We start from the raw sequence: 26,842 nt of genomic DNA on the forward strand, positions 1-26,842 counted from the left end.
TTTTGTGACTGCGTGAAGTTTAAGCTGACACCGATTGTTTGCCCAGCACACGGGAGCTCTTTGAGAGTAGATCCAGAGAAAATGAGGCAGAGTGAAAAGACAGAGCAGTGGATGGGGAGATTGGTGGTGTGATTTGGGCCTTCATTTCCATTTGAGTCTGAAGCCCAAATGCCTGCTTGAAATTCCTAGAGTTTGAAATTTTATTTTGTTTAAAAACTTAGGATTCTGGTAGGTGCATGCCAAGTGTCTTGAGACACAAAGACACATCAAATGTGAAAGAGATGTAAAGACAAATCTTGCAACAAGGTATTTATTTTGGATGAGAAAAGGAAATGGAGGACAAGGTACAGGAAAAACAAGAATTTCTTTTAACTCTCAAAGTAAATTCTGAGCTTATTTTTCTTGATTCTGCAAGCTCAGCGGCAGCAGATCCTGTATAATCTACCAGGAAAGGCGCAGGACCCATAGCGACGTTGTAACAAACGGCAAATTCCTCGTCTGCAAATGCACCTTAAGCCTCTCCCTGAGCCTGGGGATACAGGGACAGCATCAGAAATGGATCACCAAGGTCAACAGTGGGTTGTAAAGGGAGTCTTGGAGAAGTCACGTGCCAGCTGTGAGTGATGTTGTCTGCATTAGGGCCGGTAGCATGAACAACCTCAGTCAATAGGAATAAATACACAGAGCAGTGCTGGTCACACAGGATTTGAGACTCATTCTCATTTGTTCTCATTTTTGTACTTCTGCCCCATGACACACACACCTGAACACACTTTTATGCTTGGCTCTAGTTTTTAAAAACCATTCTATAGATACAGTAAAATATTCTCCTTATAATGAAGTCTACTTGTTTAGATCCAGAAAAAAGTAGTCAGACTATCTCTTCATATCTTAAACCTACTGAATTTCACAGACATATCTTGACGTCAAGTTTTGTTTTTGAATTTTATAGATTTTCTAAAGTGAAAGGATTGTTAAGGAAGTAAAGGAATAAAAGAATGGTTACTCTCCAGGCAGAGCAGCCTCAAGTCTTTAAAGACAGAAAACCTGTTAGATTTATTTGGCTCCCTATTCAATTCATAGATGAGAAAACCAAGGCCCAGAGATGTTAAATGAATTCCCCGAAGTGACATGGACCATTGAGACTCGATTCCAGACTCTGTCTCCCATCCATCCCTCTAGACCCAGCAGTTCTGCATGCCGGCCTGTCTCACCTGAAAGTGGAAGAGCGGCACTTTCATCCCATGTAAAGGCATGAGCCATTTCCTGATCATCTGCTCCAGGCTGCTCCTGGGCTGCAGTTTCATCAGCTCTTGCCCGGAGTGGCTCCGCCTGAGCCTGCAGGGCCACCAGGAGAAGCATGGCAGCGAGGAGGGTGAAGGTCCTCATGGCTGGGGTGACCTGGAGGAGGGAGAGCAGGAGCAGACGAGTCGGGAGAGAGGAGTTAGCCTGGATGTATAGGTCTGCAGAGGGAAGGCTCAGAGACAAGAAACCTTGAACATTCTCAGAGAAAGGAGGTGTGCATTTCGTTGGAGATTGTGTGGGATCCCGTTGGTCTCAATGTCCTGTTTTCTTCCTTTGCTCTCCCAGCTTTCACTCTAGTTTGAACCTCTATGTGTAGTGTCTGTGCTGTGTTGGAGAGGATGGTGATGACGAGGATCCTGGCATGTTTTTCCTGTTTCTCACTTCATTACATATTTACTTTTTACAATTCTACCAAAGGATAACAGCAGTGCTTTTGTTCAATAAGTTCAGGGTACATATGTCTCTTTTCCTGCAGATGGCCCCACTACTCTCTACAAGTCTACACTCTGGCAGCAGGCATGAATTCCTATCAAGTGAAGAGTCATTTGTTGCAGGCATCAAGGACGTGACCACTCTCATGAAGGCATGGGGTGAGTAGCCTCCTGTAGGGGCCAGTGTGAAGAGGACAATGAACCTATCAGGCGATAGGTGAAGTGAACACAGCGATATCGAGGTAAAAAGTTCGTCTACAGCCAAAAATTTGTTTCCAGCTCTATTGAGATTTGAATAAGAATTTATAATGGTATATATCTCCTGTATACCACCTTAGGATTTGGTGTTTGTATACATGTGGTCCTTTATCAACTCAAAATGGATCGAAGACCCAAACATAGAACTGAAACCATAAAATGACGAGAGGAACATATGAAGATAACGCTTTGTCATTGGTGTTGGTAATCATATCTTTTCTATGACACCAAAGACACAGGCAATAAACAGGAAAATAGACAAGTGGGGCTGCACTGACCTCTAAAGCATCTGCACGTCGAAAAACAAACCAACAAACAAATAATCAACTGAGTGAAAAAGCAGCCCAGAAAAGGAAAGACAATAATTGCAAACCCTAAGTGGTAGAAGGGGTAAATATCTAAATACATAAGGAAGTCAAACAACTCAAAAGCAAATAACAACCTGATTGAAAAACAGGCCAAGGAGCAGGATAGGCTTCTCTCCAAATAAAAGGATGTTTTAAGGCGCTATTGTTGTCTCTATTGGACGTGTCAAGTAGGACACGTGTATTTAGAAGGAAATTCCTTGAGTTTCTCTATTAATTGAGCTGGTAGCTATGCTCCCTGCAGCCACCAGAGGTTCAGACAGAAATGCACAGCAGAGGATTCACCCACTAGGTCCCGCTGGGGTGGCCCGGGAGTCAGAGGTGAGACTGGGGGCACAGGTTCAATGTTGAAACCTCAATGTGAAAGTTTAAGTTTTGGGTTAATTACAGATCCTCAAGCTAGGCAGAGTGAAGAGAGAGGGCAGACAGCAGTCCTCTGTCCCGGGTCTCCTGGAGCAAGAGCAGCCGTCCACAAACAGGAGAGAACTTCCCTATTTAAGAGTCATTTGGGATCAGGTGTCCTAATATCCTGGGTTACTGTCCCCTGGGTATATTAAATAACTCTGGTGGCAAGGGCAGTTGAGAAATTTGGTGGGAAGCTGAGGTTCAGACAGGAGTCCATGGAGGGTCCCCTCATCTGCCTTCGTCAGCCCTGGCCAGGCCCAGGCAGCAACCAACGATGGATTCTCCATGACTCCTAAGACAATGGACCACGAGATGCCTGTACTGGTGGCTGATGCTGAGCTAGCTGCAGCAAGGGAATATTTAAAGCCCCCAGGAGAGCCTGGCCTGCATATCACAGGATACACTCTGTTAGGGAGACAAGTTCACGTTTGACACCCATGCACAGGAGAGGATGAGGAATCTTGCCCTGAACCAGCCTCCCCAGTACCTGAGCTCTAACCATAACAAGACATCAAAGCCGATTGGTGGGCTGGGATGTTGCAGATCACCTGGTTGAGACTGAATCCCACGTCGGCTTGTGTTACCAGGCAGGGCAGATTTTGCTGGGTTCGTTAAGGATGTGCACACAGCATGTGGTTCCCTAGAGTGGAAAATTGCCTCATTGCTTGGGCAATGGACAGTTTAAGGCCAAACGAATGTCTAGGACCATTGTGGCCAAGGCCTCCTGAGTTTGCTGCTTGAGACCTAATGTCTCTTGAAAGTCTCTCAGGGAGGCGGCCAAGGTGGCAGTGAGTTTGGTGTTAGCTTGCATCACCTGGTGCTGTGTGCTCAAATACCTTGCTCTTAAGCCAATTCTGGGCAGGCTTAAGAGTCTCCATGCACATAGCCTGAGTGGGATGATCAGTGGTCGCTTGAAATATGCAGGATCATATTCCTGTAGTTCCTCCTGTGTTATTTGAGGAGAATTCCTAAGAAGACTAGAGCACATTTTAAAATGTACCAGTATCCACCGTCCTCCTCCTTCTCCTAGTGAGGTAGATGGGATAAGGTTTCTGGAGATGAGAAATGAATGCAGTCACTCGAGAGGCAATAAATACCTACGGTGAGGTTGCTGAACCCAGTGTGCAGGCCGGGCAGCCCCTGCCACCATGGGAATGTCGTGCACAGCGCTGGTCCCACAGGCTGGGTGCTCAGGGTCTCCCCTGCAGCTCTGTGTGAAGGCAGCAGGCATTGGCCTGTGGAGGCTGTGGAGGACTGGGGGCAGTGGAGTGAGAACTGAAGCGTTTCCCTCAACCTTAAGGTAGGAGGTGGCATCTCAAGCCTTGCTAGGGGAGGTCGCTGTGGCAGAGCAGTGGGGTCTCCTTTCCCTCTGAGGAAGCAGTGATTTCCTGATGTGTGGCAGGCCCAGGAACTTCAGCATTGGAGGAAGTGAGCACCAGTCTCATCCCAGCATAAGAAGAAATTTGGGCTATTTGGGGAAACTGAGGCCCTGGTGACAGTTTTAGTTTTCAGGGCATTAGTAGGTGACTGTAGAGTCGCATTGATGAGGTTATAGGGACAAGATACGAAGGGGTGTATATGAGCGAGAGGAAGATCTCCGGGTTCTGGAAATGTCCCATGTCCTGTGGAAGTGAAACCTGGACCTGCTTCCTGCACACAGAACACACTCCAGTCCATAGGCATTTCCACAGCACTGCATGAGCATTATCACTGGAGAGCTGGTGAGATTCGGGCGTGGTATTCTGTACACAGTTCTCACAAGTCTATAGTTTTCCATAGCTTGTAGGGCAGCTTTACAATCTGACTGAGACTCTATGGGTTCCTTGCAGCATAAAGTAATGGGCTTATTCTGAAAGCAAATGGTGATCTCAGCAAAATTCCACTCTAATGAGGTCATTTTTGGGATTTTGGTTGAATGGTGGTTCTATTTTAAGTTATTTGCGAAATCTCTAAACTGCTTTCCACTATGGCTGAACTCATTAACATTCCCCTCAATAGTGTACAAGCGTTCTCTTTCTCTGCAGTCTTGCCAATATCAGTATTTTTAAACTTTTCAATAACAGCCATTCTGACTAGTGTGAGCTGGTATCCCTTTGAGGTTTTATTTTGCATTTCTCTAATGATCAGTAATGTGGAGCATTTTTGCATGTTTCTTGGCTTCTTGTATGTCTTTTTTTGAGAAGTATCTGTTTATGCCCTGGCACACATTTTAAAAGGGTCATTTCTTTTTTGCTTACTTATTTGTTTAAGTCCCTTGTAGAGGAAAATCACTTTGACCATGAGATCACCACCAACCAGCCTCTCCTTACTGCTACAAATACAGACCTCGCCATCTCCACTACACGGCGCTGGCTCATGTCCAGTACCCAAACCCTTGCCTTGCTGCTTCCCTGACCTCATGCTTTGCTGAGGTCAAAAATGACCTCATTAGAGTGGAATCTAAAAATGACCTCATTAGAGGGAGAGCAGGAGCGGATGTGTGGGGAGGGAGGAGCCAGCCTGGATTTATAGCTCTACTAGGAGAAGGCTCAGAGACAAGAAGCCTTCTTCACCCTCAGTGAGAGGAGGTGTGCATTTTATAAGAGAGGCCCATTGGTCTCAAGGTTGCTCGAATGCTCCTGTTCTCCCAGTTTCATGCTAGTATAAACCTGTACATTTAATGTCTGTGCTAGGTTGGAGCTGGTAATGACAAGAAAGACCCTGCTATGTTACTCCTACGTTCACCTGCTTAAATATTATTATTTACTTTTTAACATTCCAAAAAGAATAGAAATTGCACTTTCATTCGACAGGCTCAGGGAACAAATGCTTCTTAGTTTCTGAAGATGGGTCCTGCTGCTCTCTGGAGGTCTAGATTCTGGTGTCCTATATGAGTTCCAATGGAATAGAGAGTAATTCACTTCAGGATTAAGGTGACTTACCATCCTCATGAAGAGGTTTTTGAGGTTATGGGGTGAGTAGTCTCCTGTAGGAATCAGGGTGGAGAGGACAATGATTTTATCAGGCTAAAGGTGAAATAAGCTCAGTGACATGAGTTGTTTAGGTAAAAAAAAAAAAAAAAAAAAAAAAAGTTTATTATTTCCAGCTCTATTTAGACTTGAGTAACAGTTAACAATTGTATATTTATAGTGTACACTACCTCATGATTTTATATATGTATGTATTTAAATCTTTATCTCACACCATGAAGAAACATTAACTCAGAATGAATTGACCTAAATGTAACACCTGAAACCATAAACTACTAGAAGTGTATATAAGGATAAAGCTTTTGACATTGATGTAGGTAATGATTTCTTGGCTATGACACCAAAGGCACAGGCAATAAAAGGGAAAACAGACAAGTGTGGCTGCATTTAACGCTAAAGCATCTGCACAGCAAAGGAAACAATGAGAGAAAATATTTGCAAATCCTACATGGCAGAAGGGGCAAATATCTGAATACATAAGGAATTTGAACAACTCAATAGCAAAAATCAAACAACCTGATTGAAAAACAGACCAAGGACCTAAATAGGTTTTTCTCATAAGAATGTTCCAAAGACCTGCGATTGTCTATATTGGACATGTCAACTAGGACTCGTGTGTTTAGAAGGAAACTGCTTGAGTTTCTCTATTAATTTAGCTGGAAGCCATTGTCCCCAGCAGCCACCAGAGGTCCAGACAGACGTTCCCAGCAGGGATTCACCCGCTGGGTCCCTCTGGGGTGGCCCCACAGTCAGAGATCAGGTTGGAGGCATAGCTTCAATGATGAAAACTCAGTGTAAAGTTTAAGTTTTGTATTACTTACAGATCCTTTATCTGGGCAGGGTGACCAGACAGGGCAGACAGCAGTCCTCTGTCCCAGGTCTTCTATAGCAAGGAGCAGCCGTGCGCAAGTGGACTTCCCCTATTTAAAGGTCTTTTGGGATGAGGTGTCCTAATTTCCGGGGTTACTTTCTGTTGGGTCCATTAAATAATTGTGGTGGCAAGGACAGTTGAGAAATTTGGTGGGAAGGTGAGGTTAAAGTAGAACTCCACCGAGGAACCCCTCATCTACCTTGGTCAGCCCTGGCCAGGCCCAGACAGCAACCACCTATGGATTCTCAGTGGCTCCTAACACAGCTGACCCTGTGATGCATTGGCTGTGGCTGAGGTGAACTACCTGCATCAAGGGAATATTTAAAGCCTCTGGGACAGCCTGGCTGCATATCGTAGTATACACCCTGCAAAGAGACTAGGATAGGAATGCCACCTACACACAGAGGAGGATTTGGAATCTGTTTCTAAAGCAGTGTCCCGAGGACGGGGGGTCTAACCATAAAAACAAATCAAAGCCATTTGGCTGAGCTGGGATGTTAGAGAACACCCAGGTGAGACTGGGTGCTACCTGGGTATCTGTTGCTATGTGGAACAGACATTTTTGGGTTCTCCTGAGTTATGGATGTACACGCGGCATGTGGTTCCCCAGAGGGGACAATCACCTACTTGCTTGGCCAATGAACAGTTTAAGGTTAAACAATTGTCTAGGATCATCTGGGCCAAGAACTGGTTGAAGCGTTAGCCATCAGGGTGGGAGTGGCCTTTCCAGATGGCCACCCAAGAAGGGAAGTGGGAGTCTGGGCATTCACTTTACTGCTGCTGTTGCACAGCCTCTCAGCCCTTGTGGGTCTTCAGAGAAGCATTTAGCAAAAGCTTGAGCGGTGCTTCCTGGGAGGCATAGGAGGTTTCCATCCTTAACTCGTACCCATCAGAGCACAGGCATATCCCTGAGCCAATGATCATGTCTGGATGCTTTCTGTGAATGCAAGGCTCCAACTCTTCATGCTGCAGTCTGGGTGTGTGCTGCGGCGTCGTGAGCCCATTTGGATTGAAGCCTGTGCATCCAGAGAACTACCTCCTCATCCTTAAAACACGATCTGTGGTTGTGAGGGCTGCTGGTGTTTCAGCATTGGTGCCATGGGACCCATTCAATATCGAAGAGTTGAGTTGCCCACCTTGGACACAGTTCAGGTTGTATTTGGGGTGCGGCCCCTCTAACAGGGCTTACAGGGAATTTCCCAGTTTTCCAGCCTGGGGTACAAATTCTGACTAGGGCTGTCCTGTTCCAGCAGCCCTCTAGGCTGCCAGGCCTGGGTTTAACAGCTACCCCACAAGCCATTCGTACATAAGATACCAAGCAAGGCCAATCATAGAGAACACTGACATCTTGTCACTCGGGGCTTTCTTCCCAGTGCTTCCATATTGACACTGATTATGGGGTTCGCTGGCACCCACTTTTCCTTGGAGCCTTTCTCCCCCATGGCCACATTTGGTAATGGCACTTCCATGTGGTCTTTGCCTGATGTAGTTGGTGTCTCGAGTTTGAAGTCTTCTTCTCCTCGTTTACTGCCTCTGACTGCACCCTCGGTGGGTTCTGGAGCAATAATCCCTACTTCCTGCCAGGAGAAGTAAGTGGGAAATATTAGCTAACCTTTAAAACCGGTAAAAATGGGAGCTTTTTCCAGAAGCTGCATGTGAAATGGAGAGGTGTGGTCTAGCAAAAGCCTCGTGGTCCTGCTGGGTGCCAGTGGGCCTGGGGCGTCAGTCCTCAGAAGATCGTAGTTTACTATCCATCCACGATCCATTGTTCAGTAAATGTTTGATGTTGAGATGGTGGATATCCTGTGATGGTACGGGGAGGTCTCATTATTGCAGAACATGTTAATGATGTTATCTGTAAGGGAAAAACGAAGCTAACTCTTCTGTGATGACCAAGGTGGGCACCAAAGTGGGTCTAGCCCAATTGTGATGAGGCGGTGGTGGCCATGGGTTTGAGACTTAAAAAAGTGAGGGCCCTTGGAAGGACCTTGGTGCCTTGGGTGTCCATAGCACATCCAGAGACATTAATAACCGTGACTTTAGGAGGCCACCGTGCTGCTTGAGGAGGCTGGTGGCTTGGGGACGATGGACTAAATGAGACTCCCTTAACCCACCCTCGTGTTGTGATGTCCTGAGGTGGGAGCCTCCATCTGAATCAATGATAGGTGTGGTTCTAAAGGAGAAAGCAAAGAAACGCCACGAAAAGAGAACACCTGTTCCACCCAGCACATAAGGAGCTCCGGTCCCTGGAAGACTACATGTGCAGAAGCCCATAGCCAGGACAGGTGTGCTTTGTCCAGAGGCTCTGAGAGTTGTGGTGGGCAGTAGTGAGGGCCTCCCCATGAAACTCAGAACCCGGGACCCGGGCATGTCCGGGAGAGATCACCTGCCGGGCCAGCTACAGACTGTATCCTGCTGTGTCCCGAGTGGATGTGAAGGGCTTCTGGGTGATGGCATTTGTGGGCCTCAGCAGAATGGACAAGTGGGGTATAGCTGTCTCCAAAGACACGATGTCGCAGTACATGGAGGGCCTGCTGCAAAGTGGCTAGCACACTAGTGGTGAGGATTTGGTTTTGAACTGTAAAGGGACTTTGTCAGCCCACTGAGGACAAATTGATGCCCAGAATCTTTACAACAGTGTTGGAGGGGCCATGGGTGTGTCCTGCAGAAACCTGGCCACTGTCCAGGAAGAGGGAGAGTGGGTGCAGCGGCCCTGCCACAGGTGTGTGGCCTGGCCCAGGCGGTGGCTTTACATGCAGCACCCAGAGCAATTTGGGGAGCTCAGGGAGAATAGAGACCCTCCAGCTGGCTCAGAGTCACTGGTGGCTCTTGTCCCTGGAGAGGTGGCCTTCTCTGCCCCAACCCAGTCTTGTGCTCTCCTTCCCTCCCATTCTTGGCTGCAGGACTGGGAATCATCTGCTGGGACGTTGCTCTGTGTCTGCCTCATGGCCATGCTCCCATCCTTGCCTCCTCCATAGACTGCGGTCAGGTCTCGGCAGCCCAGAGCCCCAGAAGGGTCTCAGTCTGTGCTGAGGTCACACCTAGGCATTGTCGCCATCCTTTCCCAGGTGATTCTCAAACTCCAAAACTCAAATGAGAACAGAGAGATTCTTCTCTGTGGTCTTTTTCACTTTTCTCTTTTGGCTGCACCAGAACCTTGGCAGAATTTTGTGGTTTAAACAAAAAAGTGTTATGTCTACAAATTTTTTACAGTACTTTCACTTCCATGTTGATCCATAGCCCCCAACCCCAGCATGATATTTTCCACTGATTGCAGCCAGTGTAGACAATCGGTGTCCACACTGTAGACACTGTATGTAGATGCAGCTGAAGCTGTTTTTTCAGACACATGCATTTGAATTTTAGGGAATATTGAAGTGAGTCTAGACTCAATAAAAACCTTGACATCAGTAGTCTGGGGTAAACATTCTGAAGCTGTGGGTGGGGTTGTAGGTGTGAGAGGAGAGAAGCTTCCAGGAGCAGCACGTATATTCTCACACACGTTTATGGTGTCTGGTGGCCTCAGCAGACACAGTGTGTGTGGATCTTGGGCAGGGCCCTGGGGTGATGGTTTGACCTGGTAGGAAAGGGTAGTCATGGAACACAGCATGCGTGTTAACGTGGGGCACAGTGGGGGCTACGCGGAGGTGAGCTCTGAGGAGGACCCTCCACCTCCCAGCTCCTCAGAGTGCATCGCCCTGTCCCTCCCCTCAGCCCTTTGTCCACTGTCCTGCAGGGAGGGTCCTGGTGCTGCCTGTGCCACACAGTCACTCCCAGGCCTGCAGATCCAGCTGGGGCAGGCAGGAGCTCCAAGTCTCTGCCCTTTGTCTGCCTTTCCCAGCTGCCTCTCACAAGCTGTCTGTGTGTCTGGTGTTGATGATTGCAGCAGGTTTATTTTACAATAAACCATAAGGAAATAACTTCCTTGAACTGTTTTAAAATATGGCCCTAAATCCCTGACTCTTTTCACATAAAAATGGAGGTGAAAATGTCTCCTGTTGAATCTAGATTGGGTGACATCTTGACCAGTTGAACACACCTGACTTAACACCATTCCATTTGTTGGGCTAAGGTCATAAGAAGTTGGTATCTTTCACTTCCTGTGTATTGGATGGTGCTGCAGCCTGAATGTTTTTGTCCCTCTGAAATTCATATGTTGGAATCCCTCCCCTGGTGATAGCATGAAAAGGTGGCGCTTTCTGGGAAGTGATATGTTCAGGAGAGTGGAGTCCTCATGAGTCACGTTAGTGCCCCTGACAAAGAAGCCCCAGAGAGCTCCTTCATTCATTCCCTCAGGTGAGGAAGCAGTGAAAAGGTGCCATCTATGAACCAAAAACTGGTCCTCACCGGACACCAAATCTGTTGGCACCTTGATTTGGACATCTCAGCCTCGAGAACACTGAGAAATGTATTTTTGTTGTTTATAAGTTACTTGGTGAATGATTTTTTCCCCCCAGCATCCCACATATACTAAGAGTGCTAGTGCCTTTGAAGCCCAGATACAATACTTGGAGGAAGTCTAAGCATTGCAAAAAAAGGAACTGAACCCACCTGCAAGGATGAGCTAGAGAACCCAGAGCAAGCAGCTTTCTAGGAAAAACAAAACTCTGATATGCAGTGTTTGTAAATCTTTCTGGTTCAAATCCTCCTAGCTATGAGTGGGATAAAAAGTGTCACACCTATCTTTTCTCTCATGAGCTGGCATGACCTGGCCTCAGTGCATCACAGTGTCTCATCCCTCAGCCTGTCAGAGCTCCCACTGAGCCAGCCCAGCACTCCCTGCTACCTGTGCGCAAGCGTCTTGGCCCTGAGGTTTTCAGATCCCAGCAGAACCTCTCCTCTGATGCCCATGGAAGGAGCTATTTCCCAATTGCAAATGTGTGAATGAAGACCTGATCGTGCTGTTTTAATTCCCTAAGTTTTGTGGTGTCTTTTCACACAGCCCTAGATGTACAGAGGGCATTTTCACAGTATTGGTGAGGAATTGGATTTGTACATATTTTGTGTGTGTAAATCTCAACTTCTCTGAAATATTGATAAAATAGGAACGAATTTTCTCAACTTCTTCCCAAAGTGTCACAAAGAGCCCATTGTGGTGGGGGATGAAACTGTGGAGTCTATGGAGTGACTGAGGAACGCTGTTTCATCCATTCTTAGTTTCAATTTTTCCTGTGTGGAGCAGGGGTAGTGGATCCATGTGGAGTCTCAATCTCTCCACTGAGTGACAGACTCAGAGGAGAGCATGGGACTCGGGAGCTGACTGAAACAATGGAGAAAGAAATAGGGTTTTTTTTCCCGGAGATCAGCAATGGAGGCTGTGAGGAGATAACCACAATTCATATGGCTGTCTCTTGGGGAGCAAGTGCAAGTTAAGATCTAGAGAAAAATGGGGGTGATAAAAGGTAAAGACAACAAGTTCTCTTATGCTTTGGGTCCTTCAATCAGGGATTTTATGAAGCCAGAATTCTTTCTTAATTATCAGGTGTGGCAGTCAAAATGTTTACTCATCTTGGTGTGATTTCTTAAATTTGAATGCAAAACTCAGCTAATATGCCTGAAAATGATATAAAAATATTACGTAGCTCAGAGAATCTGAGTTAAAGACGGTACAGTTCATAAGAACAGGAAATGAGGGTAGATGGCAGGTATTCTTGGTGCAGCCTGGGGAACAGACTCCCAGGTGATTCCCAGGCACATTTCTGTGGGAGAACAGCCTTATCAATGCTGATCAGCAGGGAAGGAGGGACGGCTACTGGAGAGGCTGGAAGAACAGCAGGTGAGTCAGCGACAGGGACCTTCATACTTGATATTCAGAGGTGGAAGAATTCCAGGTGGTGGCAGGACCATGGGGTGGAGGGCTGGAAGCAAGGTGGGGGTCACTGTCAGCCAGGAGGATACAGCATTGAGAGGTTGGGTGGGTGACTGAGAGGAAATGTTAGAGTGGGCTCTTTCCCTTAGGTTCTTCATGAGTTGTTTGTTTCTTAGTGAAAAAGGAAAAAATTCAGATATTCATAAAATGGAATGAGTACTTTTCAGATCTCTTTCCTTCTGGTTTTGCTTGAAAGCCGAGTTCAGAAAATCAGAAAAGAAATAGCAAAAGAAACCTATTTCATTTATTGTACAAGAAAAACTTCACCAAGACGTCTCAGAAATGTGAAGGAAGCGCTTATTGAAGACTGGTGAAATAGGTGTCAGAACGTTGCAATAGGGAGAACCGTTGGCCTCAACTTCCCTGAAGACAAAGGCAGGAAAGGTGAAACCCTGGGTGAGCTAGGGGAAATGCACTGGAGTTTGGCACCCACTCTGCCCTCCCTGGGATCTGCATGGGCTTCCCCATCCATGCAGTGTCTCAGTGGGGTGCCTGGGCCCCTGAGCTGCCTCAGCACCCTGCAGCAACAAGAAGGCTACCATTTTCCTGGTGAAATGCTTTCCCTCCCTCACCCCTTATCCCCTGTGAAGCTGTATTTTCCAAGCAGAATCAGATTCTCAGCGGCTTTAAGGCAACGCAGGAGAGTGCGTGTTGCAAAGTGCAGTGGAGCGTTTGTGCTTGTGTGTTTTCTGGGTGTGAAGACAACATTATGGGTGTGAAATCCAGGTCTTAGTAGACCTGGCTGGAGGGTGCTGTTAATGTGGACGTCCCGGTGTGGGCCGCTGTGCTTTCTGTTCCATGCATCCGGCCTTTGCTAACAACCCATTTCCCTCTTAAAGTTGTTTCAGTGAATCTCCTATAAGCCAATGGCTTAAAAGGCAATTGTGTGACCTGGACACGTTCAATAAAAGTCCAGTTCTTTAGGACAGAGATGATGGTGCTTTCTTCTGAGGAGGAATGATTTTGTGACTGCGTGAAGTTTAAGCTGACACCGATTGTTTGCCTAGCACACGGGAGCTCTTTGAGTGGATCCAGAGAAAATGAGGCAGAGTGAAAAGACAGAGCAGTGGATGGGGAGATTGGTGGTGTGATTTGGGCCTTCATTTCCATGTGAGTCTGAAGCCCAAATGCCTGCTTGAAATTCCTAGAATTTGGAATTTCATTTTGTTTAAAAACTTAGGATTCTGGTAGGTGCATCCCAAGTGTCTTGAGATCCAAAGACACATCAAATGTGAAAGAGATGTAAAGACAGAAATCTTGCAACAAGGTATTTATTTTGGATGAGAAAAGGAAATGGAGGGCAAGGTACAGGAGAAACAAGAATTTCTTTTAACTCTCAAATAAATTCTGAGCTTATTTTTCTTGATTCTGCAAGCTCAGCAGCAGCAGATCCGGTGGAGTGTGCGACGAAGGGCGCAGGATCCAAAATGACGTTATAACAAACGGCAAACTCCTCTTCTACAAATGCACCTCAAGCCTCTCGCTGAGTCTGGGAACACAGAGAAAGCATCAGAAATGGATCAGAAGGTCAGCAGTGGGTGGTAAGGGAATCTTGGAGAAGTCACGTGCCAGCTGTGAGTGATGTTGTCTGCCTTAGGGCCAGTAGCATGAACAACCTCAGTCAATAGGAGTAAATACACAGAGCAGTGCTGGTCACACAGGATTTGAGACTCATTCGCATTTGCTCTCATTTTTGTGCTTCTGCCCCATCACATACACAGCTGAACACACTCTTGGGCTTGGCTCTACTTTTTAAAAACTATCCTACAGATACAGTAAAATATTCTCCTTATAATGAAGTCTACTTGTTTGAATCCAGAAAGAACTAGTCAGACTGTCTCTTCATATCTTAAACCTACTGAATTTCACAGACATATCTTGACATCAAGTTTTATTTTTTAATTTTATAGATTTTCTAAAGTGAAAGGATTGTTAAGGAAATAAAGGAATAAAAGAATGGTTACTGTCCAGGCAGAGCAGCCTCAAGTCTTTAAAGACAGAAAACCTGTTAGATTTATTTGCCTCCCTATTCAATTTATAGATGAGAAAACTAAGGCCCGGAGATGCTAAATGAAGCCCCGAAATGACATAGACCATTGAGACGTGATTCCAGACACTGTCTCCCATCCATCCCTCTAGACGCAGCAGTTCTGCATGCCGGCCTGTCTCACCTGAAAGTGGAAGAGCGGCACTTTCATCCCATGTAAAGGCATGAGCCATTTCCTGATCATCTGCTCCAGGCTGCTCCTGGGCTGCAGTTTCATCAGCTCTTGCCCGGAGTGGCTCCGCCTGAGCCTGCAGGGCCACCACGAGAAGCATGGCAGCAAGGAGGGCGAAGGTCCTCATGGCTGGGGTGACCTGGAGGAGGGAGAGCAGGAGCAGACGAGTCGGGAGAGAGGAGTTAGCCTGGATGTATACGTCTGCAGAGAGAAGACTCAGAGACAAGAAACTTTGAACCTTCTCAGAGAAAGGAGGTGTGCATTTCGTTGGAGATTGTGTGGGATCCCATTGGTCTCAATGTCCCTGTTTTCTTCCTTTGCTCTCCCAGCTTTCACTGTAGTTTGAATCTCTATGTGTAGTGTCTGTGTTGGGTTGGAGAGGATGGTGTCGATGAGGATCCTGGCATGTTTTTCCTGTTTCTCACTTCATTATATATTTACTTTTTACTATTCTACCAAAGGATAACAGCAGTGTTTTTGTTCAGTAAGTTCAGGGTGCAAATGTCTCTTTTCCTGCAGATGGACCCACTACTCTCTACAAGTCTACACTCTGGCAGCAGGCATGAATTCCTATCAGGCGAAGAGTCATTTGTTGCAGGCATCAAGGACGTGACCACTCTCATGAAGGCATGGGGTGAGTAGCCTCCTGTAGGGGCCAGTGTGAAGAGGACAATGACCCTATCAGGCGATAGGTGAAATGAACACAGTGATATTGAGCTAAAAAGTTCATCTACAGCCAAAAATTTGTTTCCAGCTCTATTGAGATATGAATAAGAATTTAAAATGATATATATATCCTGTATTCCACCTTAGGATTTGATGTTCATGTACATGTGTTTTTTAATCATATACTATATACACAAATCAACTCAAAATGATCGAAGACCCAAACATAGACCTGAAACCATAAAATGACGAGAGGAACATACGAAGATAACGCTTTGACATTGATGTTGGTAATGATATCTTGTCTATGACACCAAAGACACAGGCAATAAATGGGAAAATAGACAAGTGGGGCTGTACTGACCTCTAAAGCGTCTGCACGTCAAAAAACAAACTAACAAACAAATGATCAACTGAGTGAAAAAGCAACCCAAAAAATGAAAGACAATAATTGCAAACCCTAGGTGGTAGAAGGGGTAAATATCTAAATACATAAGGAAGTCAAACAATTCAACTCCTGGAGCAAGAGCAGCCGTCCACAAACAGGAGAGGACTTCCCTATTTAAGAGTCATTTGGGATCAGGTGCCCTAATATCCAGGATTACTTTCCGTTGGGTATATTAAATAACTCTGGTGGCAAGGGCAGTTGAGAAATTTGGTGGGAAGCTGGGGTTCAGACAGGAGTCCATGGGGGGTCCCCTCATCTGCCTTGGTCAGCCCTGGCCAGGCCCAGGCAGCAACCAACAATGGATTCTCCATGACTCCTAAGACAATGGACCCCGAGATGCCTGTACTGGTGGCTGATGCTGAGCTAGCTGCAGCAAGGGAATATTTAAATCCCCCAGGAGAGCCTGCCTGCGTATCACAGGATACACTCTGTTAGGGAGACAAATTCATGGTTGACACCCATGCACAGGAGAGGATGAGGAATCTTGCCCTGAACCAGCCTCCCCAGTACCTGAGCTCTAACCATAACAAGACATCAAAGCCAATTGGTGGGCTGGGATGTTGCAGACCACCTGGTTGAGACTGAATCCCACGTCGGCTTGTGTTACCAGGCAGGGCAGGTTTTGCTGGGTTTGTTAAGGATGTGCACACAGCATGTGGTTCCCTAGAGTGGAAAATTGCCTCATTGCTTGGGCAATGGACAGTTTAAGGCCAAACGAATGTCCAGGATCACTGGGGCCAAGGACTCCTGAGTTTGCTGTTTGACACCTAATGTCTCTTGAAAGTCTCTCAGGGAGGCGGCCAAGGTGGCAGTGAGTTTGGTGTTAGCTTGCATCACCTGGTGCTGTGTGCTCAAATACCTTGCTCTTAAGCCAATTCTGGGCAGGCTTAAGAGTCTCCATGCACATAGCGTGAGTGGGATGATCAGTGGTCACTTGAAATACGCAGGATCAAATTCCTGTAGTTCCACCTGTGTTATTTGAGGAGAATTCCTAAGAAGAGTAGAGCACACTTTAAAATGTACCACTATCCACCATCCTCCTCCTTCTCCTAGTGAGGTAGATGGGATAAGGTTTCTGGAGATGAGAAATGAATGCAGTCACTTGAGAGGCAATAAATACCTATGGTGAGGTTGCTGAACCCAGTGTGCAGGCCGGGCAGCCCCTGCCACCATGGGAATGTCGTGCACAGCGCTGGTCCCACAGGCTGGGTGCTCAGGGTCTCCCCTGCAGCTCTGTGTGAAGGCAGCAGGCATTGGCCTGTGGAGGCTGTGGAGGACTAGGGGCAATGGAGTGAGAACTGATGCGTCTCCCTCAACCTTAAGGTAGGAGGTGGCATCTCAAGCCTTTCTAGGGGTGGTCGCTGTGGCAGAGCAGTGGGGTCTCCTTTCCCTCTGAGGAAGCAGTGATTTCCTGATGTGTGGCAGGCCAGGAACTTCAGCATTGGAGGAAGTGAGCACCAGTCTCATCCCAGCATAAGAAGAAATTTGGGCTATTTGGGGAAACTGAGGCCCTGGTGACAGTTTTAGTTTTCAGGGCATTAGTAGGTGCCTGTAGGGTGGCAATGATGAGGTTATAGGGACAAGATACAAAGGGGTGTATATGAGCGAGAGGAAGATCTCTGGGTTCTGGAAATGTCCCATGTCCTGTGGAAATGAAACCTGGACCTGCTTCCTGCACACAGAACACACTCCAGTCCATAGGCATTTCCGCAGCACCGCATGAGCATTATCACTGAAAAGCTGGTGAGATTTGGGCGTGGTGTTCTTACACACAGTTCTCACAAGTCTATAGTTTTCCATAGCCTGTAGGGCAGCTTTACAATCTGACTGAGACTCTATGGGTTCCTTGTACCATAAAGTCATGGGCTTATTCTGAAAGCAAATGGTGATCTCAGCAAAATTCCACTCTAATGTGGTCATTTTTTGGGTAATCAGCAAAGCGTGAGGTCAGGGAAGCAGCAAGGCAAGGGTTTGGGTACTGGACATGAGCCAGCGCCGTGTAGTGGAGATGGCGAGGTCTATATTTGTAGCAGTAAGGAGAGGCTGGTTGGTGGTGATCTCGTGGTCAAAGTGATTTTACTCTACAAGGGACTTAAACAAATAAGTAAGCAAAAAAGAAATGACCCTTTTAAAATGTGTACCAGGGCATGAACAGATACTTCTCAAAAAAAGACATACAAGAAGCCAAGAAACATGCAAAAATGCTCCACATTACTGATCATTAGAGAAATGCAAAATAAAACCTCAAAGGGATACCAGCTCACACTAGTCAGAATGGCTGTTATTGAAAAGTTTAAAAATACTGATATTGGCAAGACTGCAGAGAAAGAGAACGCTTATACACTATTGAGGGGAATGTTAATGAGTTCAGCCATAGTGGAAAGCAGTTTAGAGATTTCGCAAATAACTTAAAATGGAACCACTATTCAACCAAGGAATCTCACTACTGGGTATATATCCAAAGGAAAACAAATTATTCTGCCAAAAAGACACATGTACTCGTATGTGCATGGCAGCATCATTCTTGATAACAAAGACATGGAGTCAACCTAGATGCCCATCAGTGTTGGACTGGATGAAGAAAATGTGGTACATATACATGATGGGATACTACATTCATAAAAGAGAATGAAATTATGTCGTTTGCAGCGAGTTGGATTCAGTGAGAAGGTGCCGTCTAGGAATCACAAAACTGGTTCTCACCAGACACCAAGTGTGTTGGCACCTTGTTTTGGACTTCTCAGCCTCGAGAACACCAAGAAATATATTTCTGTTGTTTCTAAGTCACTTGGTGTATGGTATATTTTTCCAGCACTCCACATACACTAAGATTGCTTGTGTCTTTGAAGCCCGGATACCATGCTTGGAGGAAGTCTAAGTTTTGCAAATCCTGCTAGCTATGAGTGGGATACGAAGTGTCACACAAATCTCCTCCTTCATGAACTGGCATGATCTGACCTCAGTGCCTCACAGGATCTCATCCCTCAGCCCTGTCAGAGCTCCTGCTGAGCCAGCACCTCCTGCCACCTTTTCACAAGTGTCTTGGTCCTGAGGTTTTCAGATCCCAGCAGCACCTCTCCTCTTATGCCTGGGGAGAGAGCCACCTCCCAATTGCAAATGTGTGAATGAAGACCTCATCATGTTGTTTTAATCCATTAAGTCTTGAGATGTCTTTTCATACAGCCCTAGAGGAACAGAGGGCAATTTTCACAGTATTGGTGACAAATTGGATTTGTACTTTTTGTGTGTGTGTAAATCTCAGCTTCTCTAAAATATTGATGAAACAGGACAGAACTTTCTCAATTTATTCCCAAAGTATCACAAAGAGCCCGTTGTGTTGGGGGCATGGAATTGTGGACTCTTTGGAGTGACTGAGGAACCACGTCTCACCCATTCTTAGTTTGAATTTTCCCTGTGGGGAGCTGGGGTAGTGTGGGATCCAAGTGGAGTCTCAACCTGTCCCCTCGGTGACAGACTCAGAAGAGGGCATGGAACTCCAGAGTTGGCTAAAACAATGGAGAGAGAAGTAGGGGTTTTCTCCCGGAGATCAGCTATGGGGGCCAGGGGAAGATGACCACTATTCATATGGCTGTCATCTGGCGAGAGACCCCAAGTTAAGACCAAGAGAAAAAAGCAGGAAGAAAAAAGGTAAAGACAACAAGGTAACTCATGCTTAGAGTTCTTGGATCAAGCATTTCAGGAAGCCAGAATTATTCTTTCTTTTCTTTTCTTTCTTTCTTTTTTTTTTTTTTTTTTTTTAGGTAGAGTGTGGCTCTGTCACCCAGGCTGGAGTGCAGTGGCGTGATCTCGGCTCACTGCAACTTCCACCTCCCAGGTTGAAGCGATTCTCCTGCCTCAGCCTCCTGAGTAGCTGAGATTATAGGCACACGCCACCACACCCGTCTAATTTTTCTCTTTTCAGTAGAGACAGTTTTCACCATGTTGCGCTGTCTGGTCTTGAACTCCTGACCTCATGATCCACCCTCCTTGGCTTCCCAAAGTGTTTGAATTACAGGTGTGAGCCATCGCGCCTGGGCCAGAATTCTTTCTTAATTTTCAGGTGGGGCACTCAAAATGTTAACTCAGCTTGTTGTGGTTTCTTAAATTTGAATGCAAAATTCTGCTAATATGCCTGAAAAAGATACAACAAAAATTACCCAGATAAGAAAACCTGAGGCAAAATGGTGCAGTGCATAAGAACAGGAAATGAGAGCAGATGACAGGTGTCCTGGGTGCAGCCTGGGGAAGAGAATCCTGGATGATTCCCATGCACAGCCCCGGAGGAGAACAGCCTTATTGATGCTAATCAGCAGGGAAGGAGGGACGGCTATGTGAGAGGCTGGAGGACAATGGGTGTGTCAGGGACAGAAACTTCATAATTGATGTTCAGAGATGGAGGAATTCCAGGTGGTGCAGGAGTTAGGGAGTAGCCATGGGCTGGAGGGCTGGAACGAGGTGGCAGTCCCTGTTATCCAGGAGGACACAGAATTGAGATGTTGGGAGGTTGACTTCTAGGAAATGTTAGAGTGAGCTGTTTCCCTTAGTTTCTTCATGAGTTATTTGTCTTTTAGTGAAAATGGAAAAAATACAGATATTCATAAAATGGAATGAGTTCTTTTCAGATCTCTTTCCTTCTGGTTTTGCTTGTAAGCCGAGTTTAGAAAATCAGAACAGTAACAGCAAAAGAAACCTATTTCATTTTTTGTACAAGTAAAAATTAACCAAGACCTTTTAAAAATGTGAAGGAAGCGCTTATTGAAGACTGTTGAAATGGGCGTCAGAACGTTGCAATAGGGAGAGCCGTTGGCCTCAACTTTCCTGAAGCCAAAGTGGGAGGGAAGGTTAAGCCCTGGGTGAGCTAGCAGAAATGCACTGGAGGTTGGTAGTGGCAGTCTTGCAGTGTGATTGGGCCATCTGCATTTGCTAGTTTGTCTTGTTGGAGTTAGGCTCCTACCTGCCTACAGAGACAGGGCTGCTGTCCCCTTGAGTAATTACATTTAAAGGGATGAGGGATCTGACTTATTCCTTATTTCCTTGTCCTGCTGTATGAATGGCTCATTTCAGGTAGAAAAGGTCTTGCATGTCCTTACTAATCCTAGAGTGTACACATATCCCAGTAAACAGTGTTGTGCCTCACTCGAGGCTGAGCAAGTTTCCCTGGTTGTTTGGAGACCCTCACACCTCTCCCTGAATTCTCCGTCCCTAGAGTTTGCAGCAGTCATCGCCCACCCTAGACTGCAGTAGCAGAAGCCACATGTGGTGCTCCCAGTGTGCCTTTATCCACACAGAGGAGCAGGGAGGCTCCGTCCTCATCTGGCCCTTTCCCTTGGATTGATGGATGCTTCTCAGCACATCAGCCTGAATTCTACTGCATCCTTCTCTCTGGCAACATCCATTCCTCTAAATTCAGTGGAGGTCGACCCTCATCCTGCATAGCTCTTGCCCTCATACCATTCTGTCCACCAAACATTTCACTCTACCTCTTCTTTTAATCATTCCATGTTTTAAACATATTGATGTTGTACTTGAAGATTCACATGAAATCTTTTTGCCACCTTTAGCCGGAATGGCCTGCTTCTTCTAAGGTCCTAAAGCTTCATGACGCCAAATTGTACCCATGATGTTTTTTCATCTTTCAGCCTTGAATACTTTTATTTATTTTGTTTTTTAAAGGTGTGCTGTCATAGGGTCTAGAAAATGAACTGCTGTACCTCTGTTGAATTTAGCTTTTTCCTATGGAATTTAGTAATAACAATTAATAAATAATTTTATATTGTTATGCGCTATTAGATGTAATTAGTTAAAGTAATCAGAATTAATTTATTAACCCCCTACTTTATGTTGCAGTCATCCATGCACTCTGGTACGGCAATTAGCAAAACATGCAGCTTCCCTTCTAGAGTAAGGAAGCAAATGTTACATATAGTAAGTGAAGTGTACAGGGAGTGAGATGGTTGCAATTCTGTAGTTAGCAATGAGGAAAATCCGGAGAATGGAGGTCACCAGGGGGAACTTGTTGCAATTTTAAACTGAGAGATCATAAAAGACCTCAGTGACCAAGTGAAGTTTTAGCTGAGACCTCAGATCCTTGGGAGAAAGTCAGGTGGACCTCTGGCAGATGCCCCAAGATGCAGCCATCTTGATCCAGTTCATAGTTCAGAATACTATGGAAAGTTAATTCAGGGACCACATGATTCCAAGTCTGTGGCAGTCACATGAAGCCAAAGAAGGCTCCTGGTCTTCACACCGTGATTCCCTATTTGTGTCCTTCACCATCTAAACAAGAAGAAGTCTGGGATCATTACCCACTCTGTCCTTGCGGGGTTCTGCATGGGCTTCCCCATCTATGCAGTGTCTCATTGGGTACCTGGACCCCTGAACTGCCTCAGCACCCTGCAGCAACAAGAAGGCTACCATGTTCCTGGTGAAATGCTTTCCCTCCCTCATCCCTTATCCCCTCTGAAGCTGTATTTTCCAGGCAGAATCAGGTTCTCAGCAGCTTTAGGGCAACACAAGAGAGTGCGCGCTGTAAAGTGCAGTGGAGCATTTGTCTGTGTGCATTTTCTGGGTGTGAAGACAACTGTATGAGTGTGAAATCCAGGTCTTAGTAGACATGGCTGGAGGGTGCTTTTGATGAAGACATGCCAGTGTGAGCTGCTGTGCTTTCTGTTCCATGCATCCCGCCTTTGCTAACAACCCATTTCCCTCTTAATGAAAGTTTTTTCAGTGGATCTCATGTAACCCTATGTCTTAAATGGAAAATGTACAATCTGACATTGTTCAATGAAACTCCAATTCTTTAGCACAGAGGATGGTGTTTTTTCCGAGAGAAGTAATGATTTTGTGACTGCATGAAATTGAAGCTGACACTGATTGTATGCCCAGCACACGGGAGCTCTTTGAGAGCGGATCCAGAGAAAATGAGGCAGGGTGAAAAGGCAGAGCAGTGGATGTGGAAATCGGTGCTGTCATATGGGCCTTCTTTTCAATTTGGGTCTGAAGCCCAAACTCTTGCTTGAAATTCCTGGAATTTGGAATTTTATATTGTTCAAAAATTTGATTTTGCTTTTTGGTACGTGTATCCCAAGTATCTTGACACAGACACGTATCACACTTTAAAGAGGTGTAAACACAGAAATCTTGTTACAAGGCATTTATTTGGGATGAGGAAAGGAAATTGAGCAGAAGGTACAGGAGTAATAGCAATTCCCTTTAGCTCTCAAAGCAAATTTTGAGCTCATTTTTCTTTTTTCTGCAAACTCAGCAGCAGAATGCCCAGACTCTTCCCTGGTAGAAGCAGGTCCCATAGCGACGTTCTCCTGCAAGGCACGATGGTATTCTGCAAGCGCAGGCCATGTTTTTCCTTGAGCCTGGGACAGGGAGAGCATCAGAAATTGAGTATAGGGTTAGCAATGGGTAAGAAAAAGAATCTTGGGGAAGTCACATGCTAGCTGACAGGTGATGCTGGCTGCATTGCAGCCAGTAGCATGAACAACCTCAGTCAATAGGAATAAATACGCAGAGCAGTGCTGGTCACACAGAATTTGAGACTCATTCTCCTTTGCTCTCATTTTTGCATTCCTGCCCCATCAAACACACATCTGAACATACCCTCAGGCTTGGCTCCAGTTTTTAAAGGCTCGTCTATAGATAGAGTAAAATGTTCTCTTTATAATTAAGTCTACTTGTTTAGATCCAGAAATAACTAGTCTGTCTCTTCATATCTTAAACTTAGTGAATTTCACAGATGTTTCTTGGAATCAAGTCTTTGGAGAAATAAAATTTCTCAGGTTTATTTGGCTCTCTGTTCAATTTATAGTTGAGAAAATCAAGGCCCAGAGATGCTAAGTGAAGCCACCTCAGTGACATAGACTGCTGAGACCCAACTCTGGAACCTGTCTCCCATCCTTCCCTCTAGACTCAGCAGCTCTGCATGCCTGCCTCTCTCACCTGAATCCTTTGGAGCCAAGCTTTTGTCCCATGCAAGGGAAACAACCACTTCTGGGTTGTCTGCTGGAATCTGCTCCTGGGCTGCAGCAAACTCGTCACCTCTTGCCTGGAGTGGCTCAGCCTGGGCCTGCAGGGCCACCAGGAGAATGGCAGCAAGGATGGCGAGGGTCCTCATGGCTGGAGTCACCTGGAGGAGGGAGAGCAGGAGCGGATGTGTGGGGAGGGAGAAGCCAGCCTGGATTTATAGCTCTACTAGGAGAAGGCTCAGAGACAAGAAGCCTTCTTCACCCTCAGTGAGAGGAGGTGTGCATTTTATAAGAGAGGCCCATTGGTCTCAAGGTTGCTCGAATGCTCCTGTTCTCTCAGTTTCATGCTAGTATAAACCTGTACATTTAATGTCTGTGCTAGGTTGGAGCTGATAACGACAAGAAAGACCCTGCTATGTTACTCCTACGTTCACCTGCTTAAATATTATTATTTACTTTTTAACATTCCAAAAAGAATAGAAATTGCACTTTCATTCGACAGGCTCAGGGAACAAATGCTTCTTAGTTTCTGAAGATGGGTCCTGCTGCTCTCTGGAGGTCTAGATTCTGGTGTCCTATATGAGTTCCAATGGAATAGAGAGTAATTCACTTCAGGATTCAGGTGACTTACCATCCTCATGAAGAGGTTTTTGAGGTTATGGGGTGAGTAGTCTCCTGTAGGAATCAGGGTGGAGAGGACAATGATTTTATCAGGCTAAAGGTGAAATAAGCTCAGTGACATGAGTTGTTTAGGTAAAAAAAAAAAAAAAGTTTATTATTTCCAGCTCTATTTAGACTTGAGTAACAATTAACAATTGTATATTTATAGTGTACACTACCTCATGATTTTATATATGTATGTATTTAAATCTTTATCTCACACCATGTAGAAACATTAACTCAGAATGAATTGACCTAAATGTAACACCTGAAACCATAAACTACTAGAAGTGTATATAAGGATAAAGCTTTTGACATTGATGTAGGTAATGATTTCTTGGCTATGACACCAAAGGCACAGGCAATAAAAGGGAAAACAGACAAGTGTGGCTGCATTTAACGCTAAAGCATCTGCACAGCAAAGGAAACAATGAGAGAAAATATTTGCAAATCCTACATGGCAGAAGGGGCAAATATCTGTATACATAAGGAATTTGAACAACTCAATAGCAAAAATCAAACAACCTGATTGAAAAACTGACCAAGGATCTAAATAGGTTTTTCTCAAAAGAATGTTCCAAAGACCTGCGATTGTCTATATTGGACATGTCAACTAGGACTCGTGTGTTTAGAAGGAAACTGCTTGAGTTTCTCTATTAATTTAGCTGGAAGCCATTGTCCCCAGCAGCCACCAGAGGTCCAGACAGACGTTCCCAGCAGAGATTCACCCGCTGGGTCCCTCTGGGGTGGCCCCACAGTCAGAGATCAGGTTGGAGGCATAGCTTCAATGACGAAAACTCAGTGTAAAGTTTAAGTTTTGTATTACTTACAGATCCTTTATCTGGGCAGGGCGACCAGACAGGGCAGACAGCAGTCCTCTGTCCCAGGTCTTCTATAGCAAGGAGCAGCCGTGCGCAAGTGGACTTCCCCTATTTAAAGGTCTTTTGGGATGTGGTGTCCTAATTTCCGGGGTTACTTTCTGTTGGGTCCATTAAATAATTGTGGTGGCAAGGACAGTTGAGAAATTTGGTGGGAAGGTGAGGTTAAAGTAGAACTCCACAGAGGAACCCCTCTTCTACCTTGGTCAGCCAAGGCCAATCCCAGGCAGCAACCACCTATGGATTCTCAATGGCTCCTAACACAGCTGACCCTGTGATGCATTGGCTGTGGCTGAGGTGAACTACCTGCATCAAGGGAATATTTAAAGCCTCTGGGACAGCCTGGCTGCATATCGTAGTATACACCCTGCAAAGAGACTAGGATAGGAATGCCACCTACACACAGAGGAGGATTTGGAATCTGTTTCTAAAGCAGTGTCCCGAGGACATGGGGTCTAACCATAAAAACAAATCAAAGCCATTTGGCTGAGCTGGGATGTTGGAGAACACCCAGGTGAGACTGAGTGCTACCTGGGTATCTGTTGCTATGTGGAACAGACATTTTTGGGTTCTCCTGAGTTATGGATGTACACGCGGCATGTGGTTCCCCAGAGGGGACAATCACCTACTTGCTTGGCCAATGAACAGTTTAAGGTTAAACAATTGTCTAGGATCATCTGGGCCAAGAACTGGTTGAAGCGTTAGCCATCAGGGTGGGGGTGGCCTTTCCAGATGGCCACCCAAGAAGGGAAGTGGGAGTCTGGGCATTCACTTTACTGCTGCTGTTGCACAGCCTCTCAGCCCCTGTGGGTCTTCAGAGAAGCATTTAGCAAAAGCTTGAGCGGTGCTTCCTGGGAGGCATAGGAGGTTTCCATCCTTAACTCGTACCCATCAGAGCACAGGCGTATCCCTGAGCCAATGATCATGTCTGGATGCTTTCTGTGAATGCAAGGCTCCAACTCTTCATGCTGCAGTCTGGGTGTGTGCTGCGGCATCGTGAGCCCATTTGGATTGAAGCCTGTGCATCCAGAGAACTACCTCCTCATCCTTAAAACACGATCTGTGGTTGTGAGGGCTGCTGGTGTTTCAGCATTGGTGCCATGGGACCCATTCAATATCGAAGAGTTGAGTTGCCCACCTTGGACACAGTTCAGGTTGTATTTGGGGTGCGGCCCCTCTAACAGGGCTTACAGGGAATTTCCCAGTTTTCCAGCCTGGAGTACAAATTCTGACTAGGGCTGTCCTGTTCCAGCAGCCCTCTAGGCTGCCAGGCCTGGGTTTAACAGCTACCCCACAAGCCATTCGTACATAAGATACCAAGCAAGGCCAATCATAGAGAACACTGACATCTTGTCACTCGGGGCTTTCTTCCCAGTGCTTCCATATTGACACTGATTATGGGGTTGGCTGGCACCCACTTTTCCTTGGAGCCTTTCTCCCCCATGGCAACGTTTGGTGATGGCACTTCCGTATGGTCTTTCCCTGATGTAGTTGGTGTCTCGAGTTTGAAGTCTTCTTCTCC

The 26,842-nt window shown here is 46.0% G+C and overlaps 2 protein-coding genes across 2 annotated transcripts in view; both read right to left on the minus strand.

Annotated features, from left to right (window-relative positions):
• Window positions 1–301: 301 nt before the first annotated feature.
• Window positions 302–26,842, minus strand: part of LOC129043039 (theta defensin subunit A-like) — a 59,716-nt gene continuing 33,175 nt past the window's right edge. The window contains exon 3 of the mRNA XM_054499537.2: window positions 302–529. Within this exon, the coding sequence (XP_054355512.2) occupies window positions 417–529 (113 nt within the window). The 3' untranslated portion in view covers window positions 302–416. The remainder of the gene's footprint in view (window positions 530–26,842) is intronic.
• Window positions 22,945–25,384, minus strand: LOC129043040 (neutrophil defensin 1-like). The gene is made up of 3 exons (XM_054499539.2): window positions 25,273–25,384; window positions 23,757–23,943; window positions 22,945–23,176 (listed from the first exon to the last, which is right to left on the minus strand). The coding sequence occupies exons 2-3, from the start codon at window positions 23,929–23,931 to the stop codon at window positions 23,067–23,069; spliced, it is 285 nt and encodes a 94-aa protein (XP_054355514.1). The 5' UTR covers window positions 23,932–23,943; window positions 25,273–25,384; the 3' UTR covers window positions 22,945–23,066.

The sequence above is a fragment of the Pongo pygmaeus genome, chromosome 7, assembly GCF_028885625.2.
Source record: "Pongo pygmaeus isolate AG05252 chromosome 7, NHGRI_mPonPyg2-v2.0_pri, whole genome shotgun sequence".
Taxonomy (NCBI): Eukaryota; Metazoa; Chordata; class Mammalia; order Primates; family Hominidae; genus Pongo; species Pongo pygmaeus.